Here is a 16,287-nt window from a genome sequence, read left to right as displayed (position 1 = left end):
CTTTAGCAGTCGATAAAGAAAAGGAGGTTTGTTTCTGGCTGACCCATGACACCAATAATTTCCCCGAGCAGAAGACTGCACCTGAGGTGCTCTTCCTGTGATCAAGACTACTAGCCCAATCAACTTTAGTGTACGCCTTCAACTTAATTTTTTTTCTCTTAGCATACAACAATCCATATTCTATTGTTCCTTGAATATATTTGAAAATCATTTTGACAATAACTATAGGTTTTAACCATGAAGACTAATAAGGTAAAACGGGAGAAGCCGAGGGAGCTAGGGTTTCGGAGCGGATGTGAGATGAAGGTTTCGCAGGCGAGGGTTCAGCCAAAGGAAGAAAGAATGGTGGTTAAGGGAGGTTCCAGCGCATCAGGACAAACCTTGGGTGCGAACCTCAAAACACAGAAATCTGCAGAAGAGAAAGACGAAAAACTAAGAAGAGCGGGATAACTAAAGGGTAAGTTCTGACTGAAAAGAAATGGGAACGGAGCAGGGGAGGGGAGAGATCCCCTCCTACAAGGCAGTGATAACAGGGGAAGCGAGAAAGGAGCGGCAGAAGGAAGGAGATAGAACAAATGAAGGAGAAACTTCAGCAGCGGGAGCGCAAAGGAGAACGGGAGTAACAAGTAAATGTCTGCCGAGGGCGACGAACAAACCCAGGTTTGTAATTCCGCCTAATAGATTAGAGAAATATAGAAGCTACATGCGAGATTATGCTTTGATCTGTAAGTTCGTAGGATATTGGCCAGCAGAGAAAGATCTACTTAGATGGATCCAGCAGAGGTGGAAACCAAAAGGACATGTGGAAGTAAAGTTGGGAGCGAAAGGATTTTTTACAGTAATATTCTCCAATCTAGAAGATAGGGAAAGGATCTTTGAGGAAGGACCCTACTTCATGAACAATGCTGGACTATTTATGAGGGAGTGGGTAGACTGCTACAACCCAGAGAAGGAAAGAATGTTAGCTGCCCCAATATGGATCTGACTCTTCGGCCTACCAACAGAATTTTGGGACCCAGAGATCCTAAAGGGAATTGGAAATGCAATAGGATCGTTTGTGAAAGTGGCAGAGTCGACAAAGAGGGGAAGATATACAACATATGCTAGAATATGTGCGTATATGAACATCACAGAGCCACTTCCAGACACAATAGAACTGGAATATCATGACGAGATCTGGAACCAACCAATTGACTACGAACATATCCCATTTCGGTGCATAAGATGCCATGAATATGACCATTTATATCGAGAATGTCCCATTACGCTAGCAGAAAAGGAGAGGGAAGCGGAAAATGAGAGGAGAAATGCAACAAGGAAAACAGGAGAAGAGGAAGAGGATTTCAGAGAAGTGCAAAGGAAGAAAAAGAGAGGAAATAGCAAGACACAGACGGGCAAACAAAAACGAACCCAGAGTACAGAATCCCAAAATAAGTTTCAAATCCTGCAGGAGGAAGCAGAAACAGAGGCAAACGAGGAGGAGGAATCAGAAGGAATGGAAGTAATAAAAGAAAATGCAGACAAAGAGATAGATCAAATGAATAAAAATCAAGAAAGGGTAGAAAGCCCAAGAGAAAACCAAGAGGATCAGAGAGAAATGGAAATAGACCCACAAAAAACAAAAGGAGAAGAAGAAGAACAGGCAAATCTTCTGCAGGAATGGAAGAGGCTCGATGAAAGATTTATCCCAGAGGATCAAAAACAGATGTACAAAGAAGCTTTCCAAAGATATAAAGAGAAGAAAGGAATAATGGAAGATAATGAAGACGGGAAAATGACGAAGCAGGAAACACAAAATCTAGGAATGAGCAGCATTGGCAAGGGAGGTAAAAAAAGAGGTAGAAGAACAATGAGTGAAACAATTCAAGAAGTTGGAGAGATGCTAGTTAACTCAGGAAGAGTGATACCTCTCTCAGAGGTATTCCAATCCCCTCCAAAACTGTTACGATGATCATTACAAGCTGGAACATAAGAGGCCTCAACAACAGAGGCAAACAGAGGTATTTGAATGACAGACTGAAAAAAGAAAAACCTAGCATAATGATAGTACAAGAAACAAAAATAAGTACTGAGAAAATGAGAGAGATCCTGAATAGAAACAAGACAGATATGAAATGATGGGACAGGATGCGATCGGGAGCGCAGGAGGTCTGGTAGTAATTTGGAACCCTGAAGAAGTTCAAATGAGTAATTGGATAAGCTTCCCAAGAATACTAACAGGGACAGCAAGGATAATAGGAACTATGGAGGAGGTTATTATAACAGGGGTGTACGGGCCACATATCCAAGGAGAAAAGGAAAACTTTCTGCAAAATTTAAAAGCATTGAGAAGTCTAATCCCTGGAAAACAATGGATCGTAGGAGGGGACTTCAATCTGATTAAAACCTCAGAGGAAAAAAGAGGAGGGCTAAGGAGAATGGATAAAGCAATGGAACAGTTCGGAGACTTGATAAGGGAGCAGAGACTGATAGATATTCAAACCATAAATGGAAACCACACTTGGAATAACCGCAGAGGGGGAGCTAACCAAATTGCATCCCGACTTGACAGATTCTTAATCTCCGAACAAATAATGATGAAGGATGTATTCATAGAAGCCGCAATTCTCCCGGTAATAGAATCGGACCATTGGCCGATTAAAATGGAAATAGATCTAAAGCAAAGACCACCCAACAAACCCTTTAGATTCGAAGCCTTTTGGCTAAGAAATGAAGGACTGGTAGAGAAACTTGAAGAATGGTGGAGGATGAGTGAACAAAGAGGCAGAATTAAGATGCACACCTTTCATCTCAAACTGAAGGAGATGAAGGATAAACTAAAAAAATGGAATAAAGAAGAATTTGGTAATATTCTAGAAGAAAAAAAGCGCGTGGAGCAGAGAATGGAAGAGTTGCAGCAGATAGATATCCTAGAAGGCATACAGGAAGAAAGAACAAAGGAAGAAGGAATTATACTAAACCAGCTAGAAGAAAGAAGGAAACAAGAAGAGATTTTATGGAAACAGAAGTCAAAGGTTCAATGGCTTAGAGAAGGGGAAAAAAACACTAAGTTCTTCCATAAAGCGATGGTACAGCATAGACAAAGAAATCGAATCTTCTCAATAAAAGATCAAGAAGGTCAGAGAGTCCTCCAGCATGAAGAAATCGAAAAAGTGTTGGTCAATCATTTCAAAAACTTATTAAAGGAAACTCAGGATAATAGATCAGAAGCCATGACAAAGATAATCAGGGAGAGCCCAAAACTGGTAACCAGAGATCAGAATCTGGCCTTAATGAGGAAAGTTGCGATGGAAGAAGTGGAGGATATAGTCAAGAACATGAAAAAGAACAAAGCTCCCGGGCCGGACGGGTATACGGTAGAATTCTTCCAAGCAGGGTGGCATTTTCTTGCTGAAGAAGTTTTAGAAGTGGTGGAGGAAGCTAGAATCAATCAAAGAATATGGCCAGGAATAAACTCAACCCTGCTGACCCTTATTCCTAAAACTAATCAAGCGGATCAAGCTGAAGGCTTTCGCCCTATAGCTTTATGTAACGTTATCTATAAGATAGTGGCATCAGTGGTGGCACAAAGGCTGAAATCGATTCTACCAAGCATAATTTCCCCAGAGCAAACTGGGTTTGTAGAAGGAAGACAGATCTTGGATGGGTTAGTGGTGGCCCAGGAAGTAATCCACACTCTGAAAACGAAGAAAGAAAAAGGAATGCTGATAAAATTAGACCTGTCAAAAGCCTATGATAGGTTAAGCTGGAAGTATCTAGAAACCATCCTTAAAGCCTTTGGATTCTGTGACAGATGGGTGAAATGGGTCTTAAGCATGATCTCCACTCCGAATTTCTCTATTTTTCTAAATGGGGCGCCATCAGCGACATTCAACGCTACAAGAGGACTTCGACAAGGGGATCCCTTATCCCCCTTTCTCTTTATAATAGTAGCAGAAGGATTAGGTAGATACTTCAAAAAAGAATTAAGAGAAAGGAAAATCCAGGGCCTGAGACTTTGGGGCAATCAAACTATAGTCACCCACCAACAGTTCGTGGATGACATCATGATATATTGCAAAGCCTCCATGAAGGAGGTGAGAAGGATAAAGAAAATTTTAGAGGTATTCATGGAAGGCTCAGGTATGGAGGTTAACAATGAGAAATCAAGAACATTTTTCTTTAACACAGTGGAGCCCATTAAAAACCATTTAACCAGGATCCTGGGTTATAGGAAAGGGGATCTCCCAACTAAGTATTTAGGAACCATGCTAGATTCCTCATCTCTCAAAATAGGAAACTGGAAGAACATCCTGGAAAAGATCATGAAAAGACTGGAAAATTGGACGTTTCGCACTCTGAACTTGGCAGCACGGGTTGTCTTGCTTAAATCCACCATTCAGGCGATCCCGATATATCCCTTATCAGTGATGGCAGCACCAAAAGGAATATGCAATAAGCTGGTAGAGATTTACAGAAAATTTCTTTGGGGAGGACCCAAGCAACAAAAGAAATGGGCCCTCTGTTCATGGGACAGCCTAACCAAACCAAAAAAAAAAGGAGGTCTTGGCCTAAGAGACCCATGGACCCTAAATCAAGTGCTAGCAGCCAAGTTAAGATGGAGATGGATGCAAGGGGGGAAGGACCTGTGGAAAGAAATCTGGACAACAAAATATAATATGCCATCCACCCCGGAAGAAATACTAAGGAAACAAGAGGCTCCCCGGGGATCAGACATATGGAACCTAACCATTCAAAGCAGGGAATTAATCGATGGGCATATTTTTTGGGAAATCAGAGGAGGCCAGAATGCGAGATTTTGGGAGGAAGCTTGGCAACAAAGGGAGAAAATGTTGGACCTACAAGGAATGCAAGAAATCTACAGAACAGGTATGGACAGAGACCTTATTAGGGTTAAAGATTATTGGATAGAAGAAAGAGGAAATGAAGAATGGAGGGAATGGAAATCTATGGATGAATGGAATAGGAATGCAATAGAGGATCAAAAAACTATATTTGACAAGGAATTAGATTCCAGGAAAATAAAAAAGAGAGGAGGCAGGGACATCCGTCGATGGGGCAAAGGAACGAAAGGAGCGTTCACCATAAAGGATGCCTATAAAGTAAAGATACAACAAGAGCAGGGGGAGGAAGAGCAGAAGTGGAAGAAGATATGGAGAAATAAATGGTGGCCGAAGATCAAAATGTTCGTATGGCTGGTAGGAAGGAAACACATTTTAACTTGGGATCGAATACAAAAAAGAGGTTTCTCAGGTCCATCAAGATGTTGCCTTTGTTATCTAGACGAGGAAGACCAGGAACACCTTCTCAATGGATGCAGCACGGCCCAATTCCAATGGGAAAAGACTAGAAACTTATTTTCGACCATTGAACGAAACACACAGGATATAATTCAAACCCTATGTGATTGGGGAGAAGGAAAGTTTAAAAGCAAGGTAGTAAGAAGAGCTTGGAGCATGACAGCAGGCTTCAACGTATGGAATCTTTGGAAAGAGAGAAATGGTCGAATCTTTAAGGGGAAATCGTCAGATCCGGAAGAAGTCTGGAAAAGAACCCTAGGACAAATCAGAGAATCAATCCTAGCGGAAAATTGGGCAGAAGAAGATTGGAAGACCTCTGAGGCAGAAACAGAAATCCTAAAAAGGCTGAATTTGGAACAAGGGATGATCTACCATCAAAAAGCAAAGCAGCACCAACCTATAGCAGGCCAAAGTCATGCAATTTATCGTAAGCCACCGGAAGGGTTTATCAAGCTCAACTTCGACGGGGCAGCAAAGGGGAACCCAGGCCCAGCAGGATTTGGAGGAGTCTTCAGAAATAGACAAGGAGAGGTAGAATGGATCTATGCAGAACACGGAGGAACAATGAGTAATAACGAAGCAGAATTTATGGCAGTGTATCAGGGTCTCAAAATTGCCATAAGAAATGGATATAGGAAGATAGAAATCGAAGGAGATTCAGCCCTGGTCATTAGTACCATAAGGAAATTAATCCAAGGGAAACAGTGGGAGAAGGTAGTTAAAAGCTGGAGAACAGCGAGTATAGTCCAAGAAATCGAGGAAACCTTGAAAGGGATCGAATACAAGATCACCTCCCATGTCAGAAGAGAAGGAAATAAACCCGCGGACTGCTTAGCTAATTGGGGAAGTAAAGAATCATTGGCGAAAGTGGATGACAGCTGGACTAATCAAGCAGCGATGACAAGATGGGACGGCTTAAAGCAGCTCATAGACAACGATAACCATGAAACAGCATAATGGTAATCAAAAATTCGCGTGGAGCGGGAGAAGGAGAATAAGGCAGGTTCATGCGGCAGCGAAGACAGGACAGAAGGACGGCGGCCTTAAATCCCTGACATCAGCATTTAATGATAATTCAGAGCAGTAGGGACGCGGCCCAAAACAAAAACCAGAAATCACTGAAAGAACCATCATTCAAGGCGTAAGGGAGCTAAGAAGTGGAGAGCAAACCCATCATAAGCGAAAAGGTGGCGAGAATTCTATAAGGCGGAACAGGAGAAGAATGACAGGCAACAAGAATTTGAAGAAGGTGGCGAGAGAAGGGGAGACCTAGCAGAGGAACCATAATCGACGCCTCAATCGCACCAAAATGGTTGAGATAAGGGACAAGACAGTTCAGGCAGAGAGGGAGGCAGTAGGCGATAGGCATTTCGAATGGGGACGTGTAAAAATCGAAATAGAAAGCTCAGATGAAATGGAGCATAGCCAGGGGGAAGGTTTCAGGAGCAAACACTTCGAAATAGGGCAGAGCAGCAAAGGAACTAAGCGAGGCAGAAAGGGCGGAAGATGGAAGACACATGAACAGAGAGGTAGAGGTAGACCCCGACAACCAACCATCAATGAGGAGGGTAATCAGGCGCAGAGAAGACAGAAAAGGGGGAAGAAATCGATCAGCATGGCGGTGCATGAAGCTGAATATGATTACAATTTGGAGACAAATCCAGACATAAGGAAAATTATTGATGTCATGGAGGACAGAGTATTAGAGGAACCGTCTGACCCGGAGATGGATGAATGGACCTCGCAGCTGCCGGACCCAGGCAACACGAGAGGCAGACTAACCCTCTACTGCCGCGCTCTTCACACTTACTGGGTGCTGAAGCACCTCTTGGAAAAGGCCATGGAGCAAGTCGCGACTGAGATGGTGGAAATGGCATAGGAAACGGCGGCAGCGAAAAAGGAGGTGGAGAACGTGGAAGGGATACTTCGTTAACAGAACGAGCAACTCAAGGAAATCCAAGAGATGCTGAAGGATCTGGGGAAGACCAACAACAGAAATAAACCCGGAAGAGGAAATGCGACGAATTGTGAGGCCTGTTAACTGTCTTCTTTTTGAATTTAGAATGATACAGCTCTGGTTTTTGAAAATTAGTCTGTATGCCATAGCTGTAGTAGTAAAATTGGGTCTGTTAGTAGTACATGGAATGAACAGTTTTTTGGAAAAACCTGGCGAGATAGGGCTTAATGTCCTGAAAAGTTTTTTGACATTTAACAGCAAGGAAAACTTTATTGACTGTCTGATGAATAGGAGCCAACAGATCCGGTTTCCCAGTTGGGCGGATTGAGGTTCCTATGTTTGTACTTTTAAATTTGATGTAGATAATAGAAATGTCGTAGCTTACAAAAAAAAAACTATAGGTTTTAACCATGTACAAAAATTACTTGCATACGAATTCTAAAACATAGAAAATAAACAATGTGAGACCATAACACATAAAACACATATACACAGAGATTTTCCCCTAGATCCCAAAACTAGGACTACCAGCTTGATTTTTCATTATGTTCCTTTCAATGTTATAATACATATATATACATGCCGAAGCATCTAATACCATGGACATAAAACCATCGCACCCAAAACCATGTGTGAAAACCATTTACAAAACTATAAGTAGGTCTGCCCACCAAACATAGGGTCCAAAAAAAATTCCTCGGGGCACTACTCCACACCCCGTAGAGGGGGGCCAACCACCCTCCTCAAACCCCTTGTGACCCCCCCCCACCATGCAATCGGTGCAGCGAAGGGAGGACTCCGCCCCCCCACCCCCCCCCCCCCCTCTAACCCCTAATTCACTAGGCTGGCTATTTGTGGAAAGAATATAACACAACCCAACATTCTCCCACTTGCTGTTTTCTTTCCACTGGGGGCCACAGGAGAGCTTAGTCATTTATACAGCCCTGCAATGCCCATTGTTTTTCTACACCAAGAGAACTTCTCAAAGCTCACAGATTTTGTCAATGCATCTACAGTGTTCTTTAAAGTGTCCACCTTTACCAGCAAAACCTTTTTGTATTCTATCATAATCCATCACAAAGTGATACTAAACATCAATGTGCTTTGTCTTTGAATTATAAGCAGGGTTCCTTCCCAAGAAAATTGCACTTTGGCTATCACACTCTATCCTTGCATCTCCTTGTACTAACCCCATACTTGAACACAATATCTACAACCAAACTGCTTCCTTGCTTGCATGAGTGGCTGCCATGTATTCTGCCTCTATAGTTGATAGTGCCACTACAAATTGTTTCTTACTCATCCAACTGACTGCACCTCCAAATAGGTTAAACAAATACCCACTTGTAGATCTTCTCTGATCCAGATCTCCAACCCAGTTTGCATCAACAAAGCCATGGATATCCAACACTCTATCCAATCCTGGTCTTCCTTTGTAGCACAAACCATAATCACTAGTGCCACGTAAATACCTAAAAACCCACTTCATTGTTTTCCAGTGCCCCTTCCCTATTTTTGACATAAACCTACTCAATACTCCCACTGCATGTGCAATGTATGGTCTAGTACAAACCATCGCATACATTAGTCTATCTACTGCACTTGCATATGGAACACGGGACATGTCTTCTTCCTCTTCTTGTGTCTTGGGACACTGTTCAGCAGATAACTTCACACCTACAGGAATAGGAACCTTCACTACTTTACTATCCTACATATTAAACCTCTGCAGTATTGTATCGACATAATTCCTCTTATCTATCCAAGGCTTCCTCTTTGCCCGATCTCTTTTAATTTCCATGCCCAAAATATATTTTGCGGCACCAAGATCTTTCATGTCGAATTCGGAGGACAATTGGGTCTTCAAATCTTGGATAATTTCTTTGTCATTTCCAACCAGCAACATATCATCCACATACAATACTAGATAAATAACAAAGTCACCAACTAATTTAAAATACACACAGTGATCTTTTTTGCTTCTGGTGAAGCCAAGTTGCCATATAAATGTATCAAATTTTTGATACCACATCCTTGGTGACTATTTTAACCCATACATAGACCTTTTTAACTTGCATAACAGTTCTTTCTTACCCTTCACCGCAAAGCCTTCAAGTTGCTTCATGTAGGTCTCCTCTTCCATATCCCTGTGAAGAAATGTTGTCTTCACATCCATCTCTTCTACCTCAAAATCAAAAGAAACAGCAACAGATAAAAGGAATCTAATAGAAGCTACCTTGGCAACAGGAGAAAAAATATCACCAAAATAAATTCCCGGCACCTGGGAATAACCTTTTTCTACCAACAAAGATTTGTATTTCTCCACCTTTCCTTCTACATTTTTCTTCTTCTTGAACACCCATTTGCTACCAATGGGTTTCCTTCTAGCCGATAACTCCACCAAATCCCAAGCCTCATTTTTATGTAAATATGCCATTTCATCAACCATGGCCTCTTTCGAGAGTTTTCCATCCTCTGAATCTACTTCTTCCTTTACAGTTCTAGGATCATTATCAGTAATAGATAAAGAAAATTTTGAAGAGAAAGAAGATGGACTATACCTTTCGGGATACCTTCTTTCTCGAACTGATCTTCTCACAACCGGAGTTTGTGGATGTTCATCTTGTGATTCCTCTTTTGTTGTACAGTCTGATTCTTCCTCCTTTAGCTCAAACTCTATCTTCTCAGGTTCCTTTGGTTGGAATTCATGTTTAATAACATATTTCACCTCTCTAAACACCACATTTCCACTGTACAGAACCTTCCTTGTTACATGGGTCCCAAAGTTTATAACCCTTTAAACCATCCTTATACCCAATAAATATGCACTTTTTAGATTTACTATCCAGCTTTGTTCTTTTCTCCTTTGGAATATGGACATATGCATCACATCCAAATACCCTAAGTTGTGAAAGACAAGGTTTCTTACCAATCCATACCTCTTATGGAGTCTTATCCTCCAACGTTGATGAAGGTGATTTGTTGACCAGGTAACATGCAGTCTCCACCGCCTCTGCCCAGAATTCTGTCCTAACTAGGCACCACTAAGCATGCTTCTTGCCCTTTCAATCAACGTCTTCTTCATTATTTTTGGAACTCCATTTTTCTCAGGTGTGTATGGAGTAGTTTTCTACCGTGCTATACCAGACTTCTTACCGAATTATTCAAATTCCTTATTGTAAAACTCTCCACCATTATCTATCCTCGACACCTTTATCTTCTTCTCTATCTGGTTTTCCACTAGAGCCTTAAATTCTTTAAACCTGTCAAAGACTTCAGATTTAGTCTTAAGGAAATCTATCCATGTATTCCTTGAGAGGTCATCTATAAATGATACATAGTACATAGACTTACCCAGTGCTGGAACCTTCATAGGTCCAAACCCATCACTGTGCACAAGCTCTAATATTTGTTTCGCCCTCTTACCACCAGAGGGGAAACTCACTCGATTCTACTTCCCATACACACAATTTTCATAGAAATCAAAATCCAGGGAGCTATTAGTCATACCTTCTACCATACATTTACCATGAAGTATTCGAAGGCCCTTCTCTCCAATATGTCCAAGCCTTTGATGCCATAACATGGTCTTTTCACCAAAGACCACTATATTTTCTGCTCCACTTTCAGGAACCACAAAAATGTTGCATGCATAAACAACAGTGCTACCTTGCATCTTGTACAGAGTTCAAATCCAAACTCCCCGCATCAATACCAGTGTTCCCTGAACCATCTTGCAGGTATCCTTCTTGAACACTTTTTTTACACATGCATCATCCAGCTTGCTTACAGAAATTATATTTCTGGCCAATGCAAGAATATGAAAAACACTTGGAAGTGTTCTAATCCTTCCACCTTGCAAATTCAACTTAATTTTTCTGCGACCAATGATTTTAGCCTTCTTGTCATCCCCCAAGAAGACATCACCACCATCATATTTCTCATTCTCACAGAACCACTCTATATGGGGAGTTAAGTGAAAGGATGCACCTCAGTCATTCAACCATGCCTCATGATCTACATGTGTACTTCAAGAAGGCAAGTACACATCCCCACCTTCATTTGAGGTGGTTTTTGCCTTTGCAGAAGGAGCATCATCAGATCCCTTTCCTTTTTTAGGAGCTTTAGATTTACAATCCCTTTTGCATTGCCCTTCCTTTCCACATTTCCAGCACACCTCAACAAGTTTTCTTCAAGATTTAGATCTCCCACTCGATGACTTATTTTTGTTTCTGTTCTGAGACCTTCCTCATACAGAAAATTAATCACCATTCTGGCTCTCCGTATTTCTCTATCTCATCTCCTCTGTAAGTAATGATGTAGGAGCATTCAACCCAAGAGAAAATCATTGCATTTTAGTAGACATGGGGGGTCATCTGTTTTAAGGAAGTTAGATTCCTAGGTGTTGAACTAATGTAATATTTAGGATTTTGAGTGAGTAGGATAGGAATTAATTAGATAATGTGAGGAGATTTCTAAATGAAATAGAACATGAGTGGTTAATTAAAAGAGTGTTAGAAGTCAATTATAACTCTTAAGGCAGTTTCATGATTTGAGGAACTAGAGAGGACATTTAGGAGTCAGTTCAGTATATTCAGGGTTTGAACCAGAATTAGTTCAATAGAATCTTTCTAGTATAAATGCAAGCCAAAAAAGCATGATTAGATAGGTTAGGCAGTATAAAGTTAACTAGTTCGATAGTACTAGCTAGGGTATTGTAAGCCTACGGGCAGTTTGTAAACGAGAGGCCATTGATATTGAAGATTAGGCCTGTGAGAGACAGAAAGTCTCAATATGTAATCATTTGTTTATACTTATATATAAAAAGGTTTATTTCCTAACTGTGTAAGTGTGTGAAACGAGTATTTAATGAATGAAATACATGTAAGTTATGAATTCGTAGGTTCTGTAACAGAAGGCTGCAGGCAAAGTTCTGTAGATACACATAGGAGAGAATGATTAGGAGGAATCATAAGGGATATTTGAATCCATCTGAAGGATCAGAGGAAGCTCTGGAGAGGTAGCAAAGTGAGAATTTTCAAAGTTAAGTTCAGAGGAAGCAGAAGAGCAGAAAACAGAAACCCTAAAGAAAAACCCAAAACAACAAGGAAAAACACTGAAGGACGAAGTAAAGTCAAAGGAAAGGAATAAGCAGATAAGTGAAAGAGGTGATGCATATGAACCATTATATCTCATAGATCAACAGTCATTTCACGAGAGAAGAGCATGGGAGATAACTAACGAAAGGGTGGGTTTATAAGCAGAAGTGGTATTTTGGGCGAGGTTTAAATGGTAAGTGGTATGGAAGGGTGAGTGCCTAATTCCACTCACCATTCGACACGTAGCACAAAGGTGGTGAGTGGAAACCGCTTTATCGGGCAGTTAATCTTCGTGCTCATTGTCTATTTGAAACCAACATCAACCGTCAGATATGAAGAAGGAAGATTGATGCCGGAGAGTCGTCATTCTTTTCTGTTGATCGGGTGCAAGTCCTACCGTCAGATCGAGTCTAGATCGACGGTCATAATTTAATCGCTGATCAGAATTTGAATGGAGAGCGCAATGGAAAGGCGATGGCTAAGTGTGGACCCAATGATAATTATGAACGCGGGTTTATAATGTTTGATGTCCGGCCTATGTGTTTGGGTTGGGTTCTTCCTTTGTATTATGATATAATTGAAGTTCCGCGTTTAAAGGTAAGTTTATGTGATAAATGCTATGTAACTAATGTTTAAAGAGGGAAGGTTATATATATGTTGTTAAAGGGTTAGCAAAAGCTTAAACTAAGGTTTATGGGAGTGAATGAGTCCCAATAGAAGGGTTTAATGAAAGGCTTTAATAAAGTCACAAATGAAGGCTTGAGGATTAATTAAAACCCGATAAGTGGATATTGCCTAAGGGTTAGGCTATCTTGGGTTTTAACAAATTATTCCACAGAGACTAAGAAAGGGGTCCTTAACCATTTATGGTTGAGGTTTTGACTCATTAGAGAGTTAAAATTCCTGGGACAAGTGTACTTATGCATTTACAGATGCATATTGTGGGTGTAAGCAGGGGTAACCCTGCATCATTTGGTATTAGAGAATAATTGTAGTTGACACAATTGGTGTTAAAAGAGAACTAATAAATTCTATGTGAAAGAATTGAGACAAAGTTATGTGTCAAAGATGTTTATGCAGGCAAGGAAGGATCAAATTCTAATCTGATAGAAAGTAGACACACAGAGGTGATGTGTAACAGAACTTGCATATGCAAGAAACAGAGGACAATCCATTCAAGGTACAGGAGGAATGGTTGAACAAGATCATGCTAAGATCTTGAAGGTGAGGTGATATGTTCTGTTTTGATTTGAGAATGTGTGTTTATACATTGATATGCAGGTGACAGCATAAGAAGGTGTGAAGGTTGCAGCAATCTAGAGCAAGGAGTGCTCAATTGATTCCAAAGGAAAGAACTAGAGAGATGCTAAAAGACTGAGCTCAAAGGAGAGAAGCTTAGTGAGGCATATGTAGCAAGAAGGAGACTTGTTACTGCAGAGGGATTGTTGCAGATCATAAAGGAAATTCCATAGAGGATGTGGGTAGAATTGCTAAGGGATGAAGGAAGCTGGTAAGACTTTCTAAGTGAAAGAAGAGGTGGTCAGAACCAAGTATTTCATTGTGATTGAAATACAAGAGGATAGTTGTGTTCTTGAGAAGTGCAGATGAGTTGAAGCCTAGAAGGAGCAAAGAGAAGTGCTCAAAGGAGGTTCCAGAGATAGAGAACCAAGGGCTTGCCAAAAGACCAAGTACAAAGGAAAGCTTGGTGAGGTAAGTTGCAAAAAGGAGGACTTGTTGTTGTAGGGGCTTTAATGCAGCTCATAGTGAGTGAGTGAGGAACTCACGAAGATAGAGAAGAAGAAAATGGCTATTGATAGTCATGGTAGAGGTTCTGAGGAAGATCACAGCAGAAGAAAGATGAAGAAAGAGGATGCGAAGGCAAATGGCAAGAGGATGAGTCAAGAGGAAATTGACAAAGAGATTGCAGAGTTAAAAGAACAACTCGATGCATTAAGGAGAATACTTTAGGAAATCTAGAGATAAGGTTAGGACTTGAGGAAGAAGCTAGTGAAGTGGCATAAGTTGCAGAGAAGGCTACAACAGAGGAAAGTAAGGTGGCTGATGGAAAAATTCAGAGAAACTAAGTAGGAAGTGGAAGTGTCCATTTGTGAAGTAGAACAAGGTGAAGTTCTAAGTGAAGATGAAGGCTTGAAGACTAAAACTTCAAGTGAGGCCAAAGGGTCATATGGTTTTAAATCTGACAATTTGTGTATGTTTGCAGGTGAAACATGTAAAGGACAACAATTTGCTGATACTGACATGAAAAAGAAGGAAGAAGACAAGCAAAATCTAAATTCTATTCTGGAAGAAGATGAGATAGATAGGTCTCATATACAGTTGGGGAAAGATATCAAGCAACCAAGTGAAGGGCTTGAGGAGATTGAAGAGGAGATCATTGAAGAATTTCTGAATCATATGAAGGATTTAGAACAACAAGGAGATATAATGGATGAAACATCAAGTGGGACCATATGGTCTTATGTTTTTAAGACTGATAGTTTGTCTGTGGATGCAGAACAAATGAAGGAGAATATTAATGCAGATGGTGAGACAAGGATAGCTCTTGGAGAAGGTAAACAACAAGAGATTAAAGGCAAACTTGAAGAAGAGACTATGTTAGCTGAAAACATAGTAAAGGATCATCAGTTCACTATGATGATAGGCACAATGGAAATAGCCATGGAAATTGTTGAGACAGTCAGTAAGAAATAAGGAAATCTATTGAAAGATGTTAAGAAGGAAGAACCCTATGCAAAGGATTTAACCTTGGGAGAAGGAACACTAACAAAGGAGTGTTTTGCAGAGGATGAGCAATCTTTTGAAACTGTCAGAAGTATGGAAGAGTATCTTTCAGAAGATAAAAACTCTGAAGTAAAGGAGGATGGAGAATGTCTCTTAAATGAGAGAAGTAGTGATTTATTGTAGCAGAAAGAACTTAATAATGCATTGATATTTGAAACTGTGACAACACAGGAAGAATTTCTTGTGAAAGAAGGAGATGAAATGCAGTCTTAAGAGTTGATATGTGAAGCAACAGTTGAGACTGTTGATGCTTGTGATTTTCAAATTGATAATTTTTTTATAAATGCAATAATTATAAGTGATGATGAAGTACTTATGAAGTATCACAGAGAAATTGCATTGCTGGAATATTTGCTGGAAAATTTAGAGTATGATACTGTGATTACAGAAGGAGTTCAGTACAATGGACAAGAGCAGGAAGACATCATTAGAACAGATGATATGGGGGAGAGACTAGTTGACAGTCTCATGAATTCTTTTGAGAATTCAAAACAACATACTGATGTGCTAATAGAGGAGAAAGAAACAGAGCAACAAACTGAATTGTTGTCAAAGGAAGATAAGGCACAGAAGCCTTATGTTTTTAATTTTAACAAGTGTTTTGTGAGTGCAGGTTTAGCTGCAGATGCTGGAGAAAATTTGGCAAAGATGAGCAGCCAAATAAAGATGAAAGAAGAACATTCTGTGGAAGAATTTAATCCATGGAACGTAGATGCTCAATTACCGGAGAGAATGTTGGAGAGTCATGATTCAATGCATACATAAATAATCATGAAAGAGGGTAAGGATGAAAGGGAGGCCATTGTAATCAGGATAAACGAAGAACAAGTACGAGTAAGTGATAGCATTCGACAACTTCAAGGAGAAGAACAACAGTTTGAAGAGTTGGTGGACAACAGCAACAACCTGAAGCAAAGAGAAAAAGGAAGAAGTAAGAGGCAGAATATGGACCAGTCCAAGGATGAACTGGAATTGGAGATCAAATAATTATGGCAATTAATGATGAAACAGTCCATATGGAGGAGAATCATAGCAGCAGGAAGCATGATCAATCATAATTTAAACCTGATTGACAAGGAGAGGAAGATGAAATAGAAAATAGAAGACATACAGTAGCAATAAAGGTGTA

The 16,287-nt window shown here is 40.4% G+C and overlaps 1 protein-coding gene across 1 annotated transcript; it reads left to right on the top strand.

Moving 5' to 3' along the window:
* Window positions 1-1,120: 1,120 nt before the first annotated feature.
* LOC149247504 (uncharacterized) lies at window positions 1,121-6,257 on the top strand. The gene is made up of 3 exons (XM_089444386.1): window positions 1,121-1,918; window positions 2,127-3,646; window positions 3,794-6,257. The coding sequence occupies exons 1-3, from the start codon at window positions 1,121-1,123 to the stop codon at window positions 6,255-6,257; spliced, it is 4,782 nt and encodes a 1,593-aa protein (XP_089300512.1).
* Window positions 6,258-16,287: the final 10,030 nt, after the last annotated feature.

Source organism: Pinus tabuliformis, chromosome 7 (assembly GCF_031772625.1).
Source record: "Pinus tabuliformis cultivar Carrire ecotype Pingquan chromosome 7, CPIR1, whole genome shotgun sequence".
Taxonomy (NCBI): domain Eukaryota; kingdom Viridiplantae; phylum Streptophyta; class Pinopsida; order Pinales; family Pinaceae; genus Pinus; species Pinus tabuliformis.
Note: the sequence above shows the minus strand (reverse complement) of the source record. Positions and strands in the feature narration are given on the sequence as shown.

What these genes read in the sequence shown, in the direction of transcription:
- LOC149247504 (XM_089444386.1), top strand. Translation starts at nt 1,121, where the DNA reads ATGAACATCACAGAGCCACTTCCAGACACAATAGAACTGGAATATCAT. An exon ending in GAGTGATACCTCTCTCAGAG is followed by an intron (nt 1,919 to 2,126) that starts GTATTCCAATCC and finishes ATGATGGGACAG; the next exon opens with GATGCGATCGGGAGCGCAGG. An exon ending in GGAAGACAGATCTTGGATGG is followed by an intron (nt 3,647 to 3,793) that starts GTTAGTGGTGGC and finishes ATTCTGTGACAG; the next exon opens with ATGGGTGAAATGGGTCTTAA.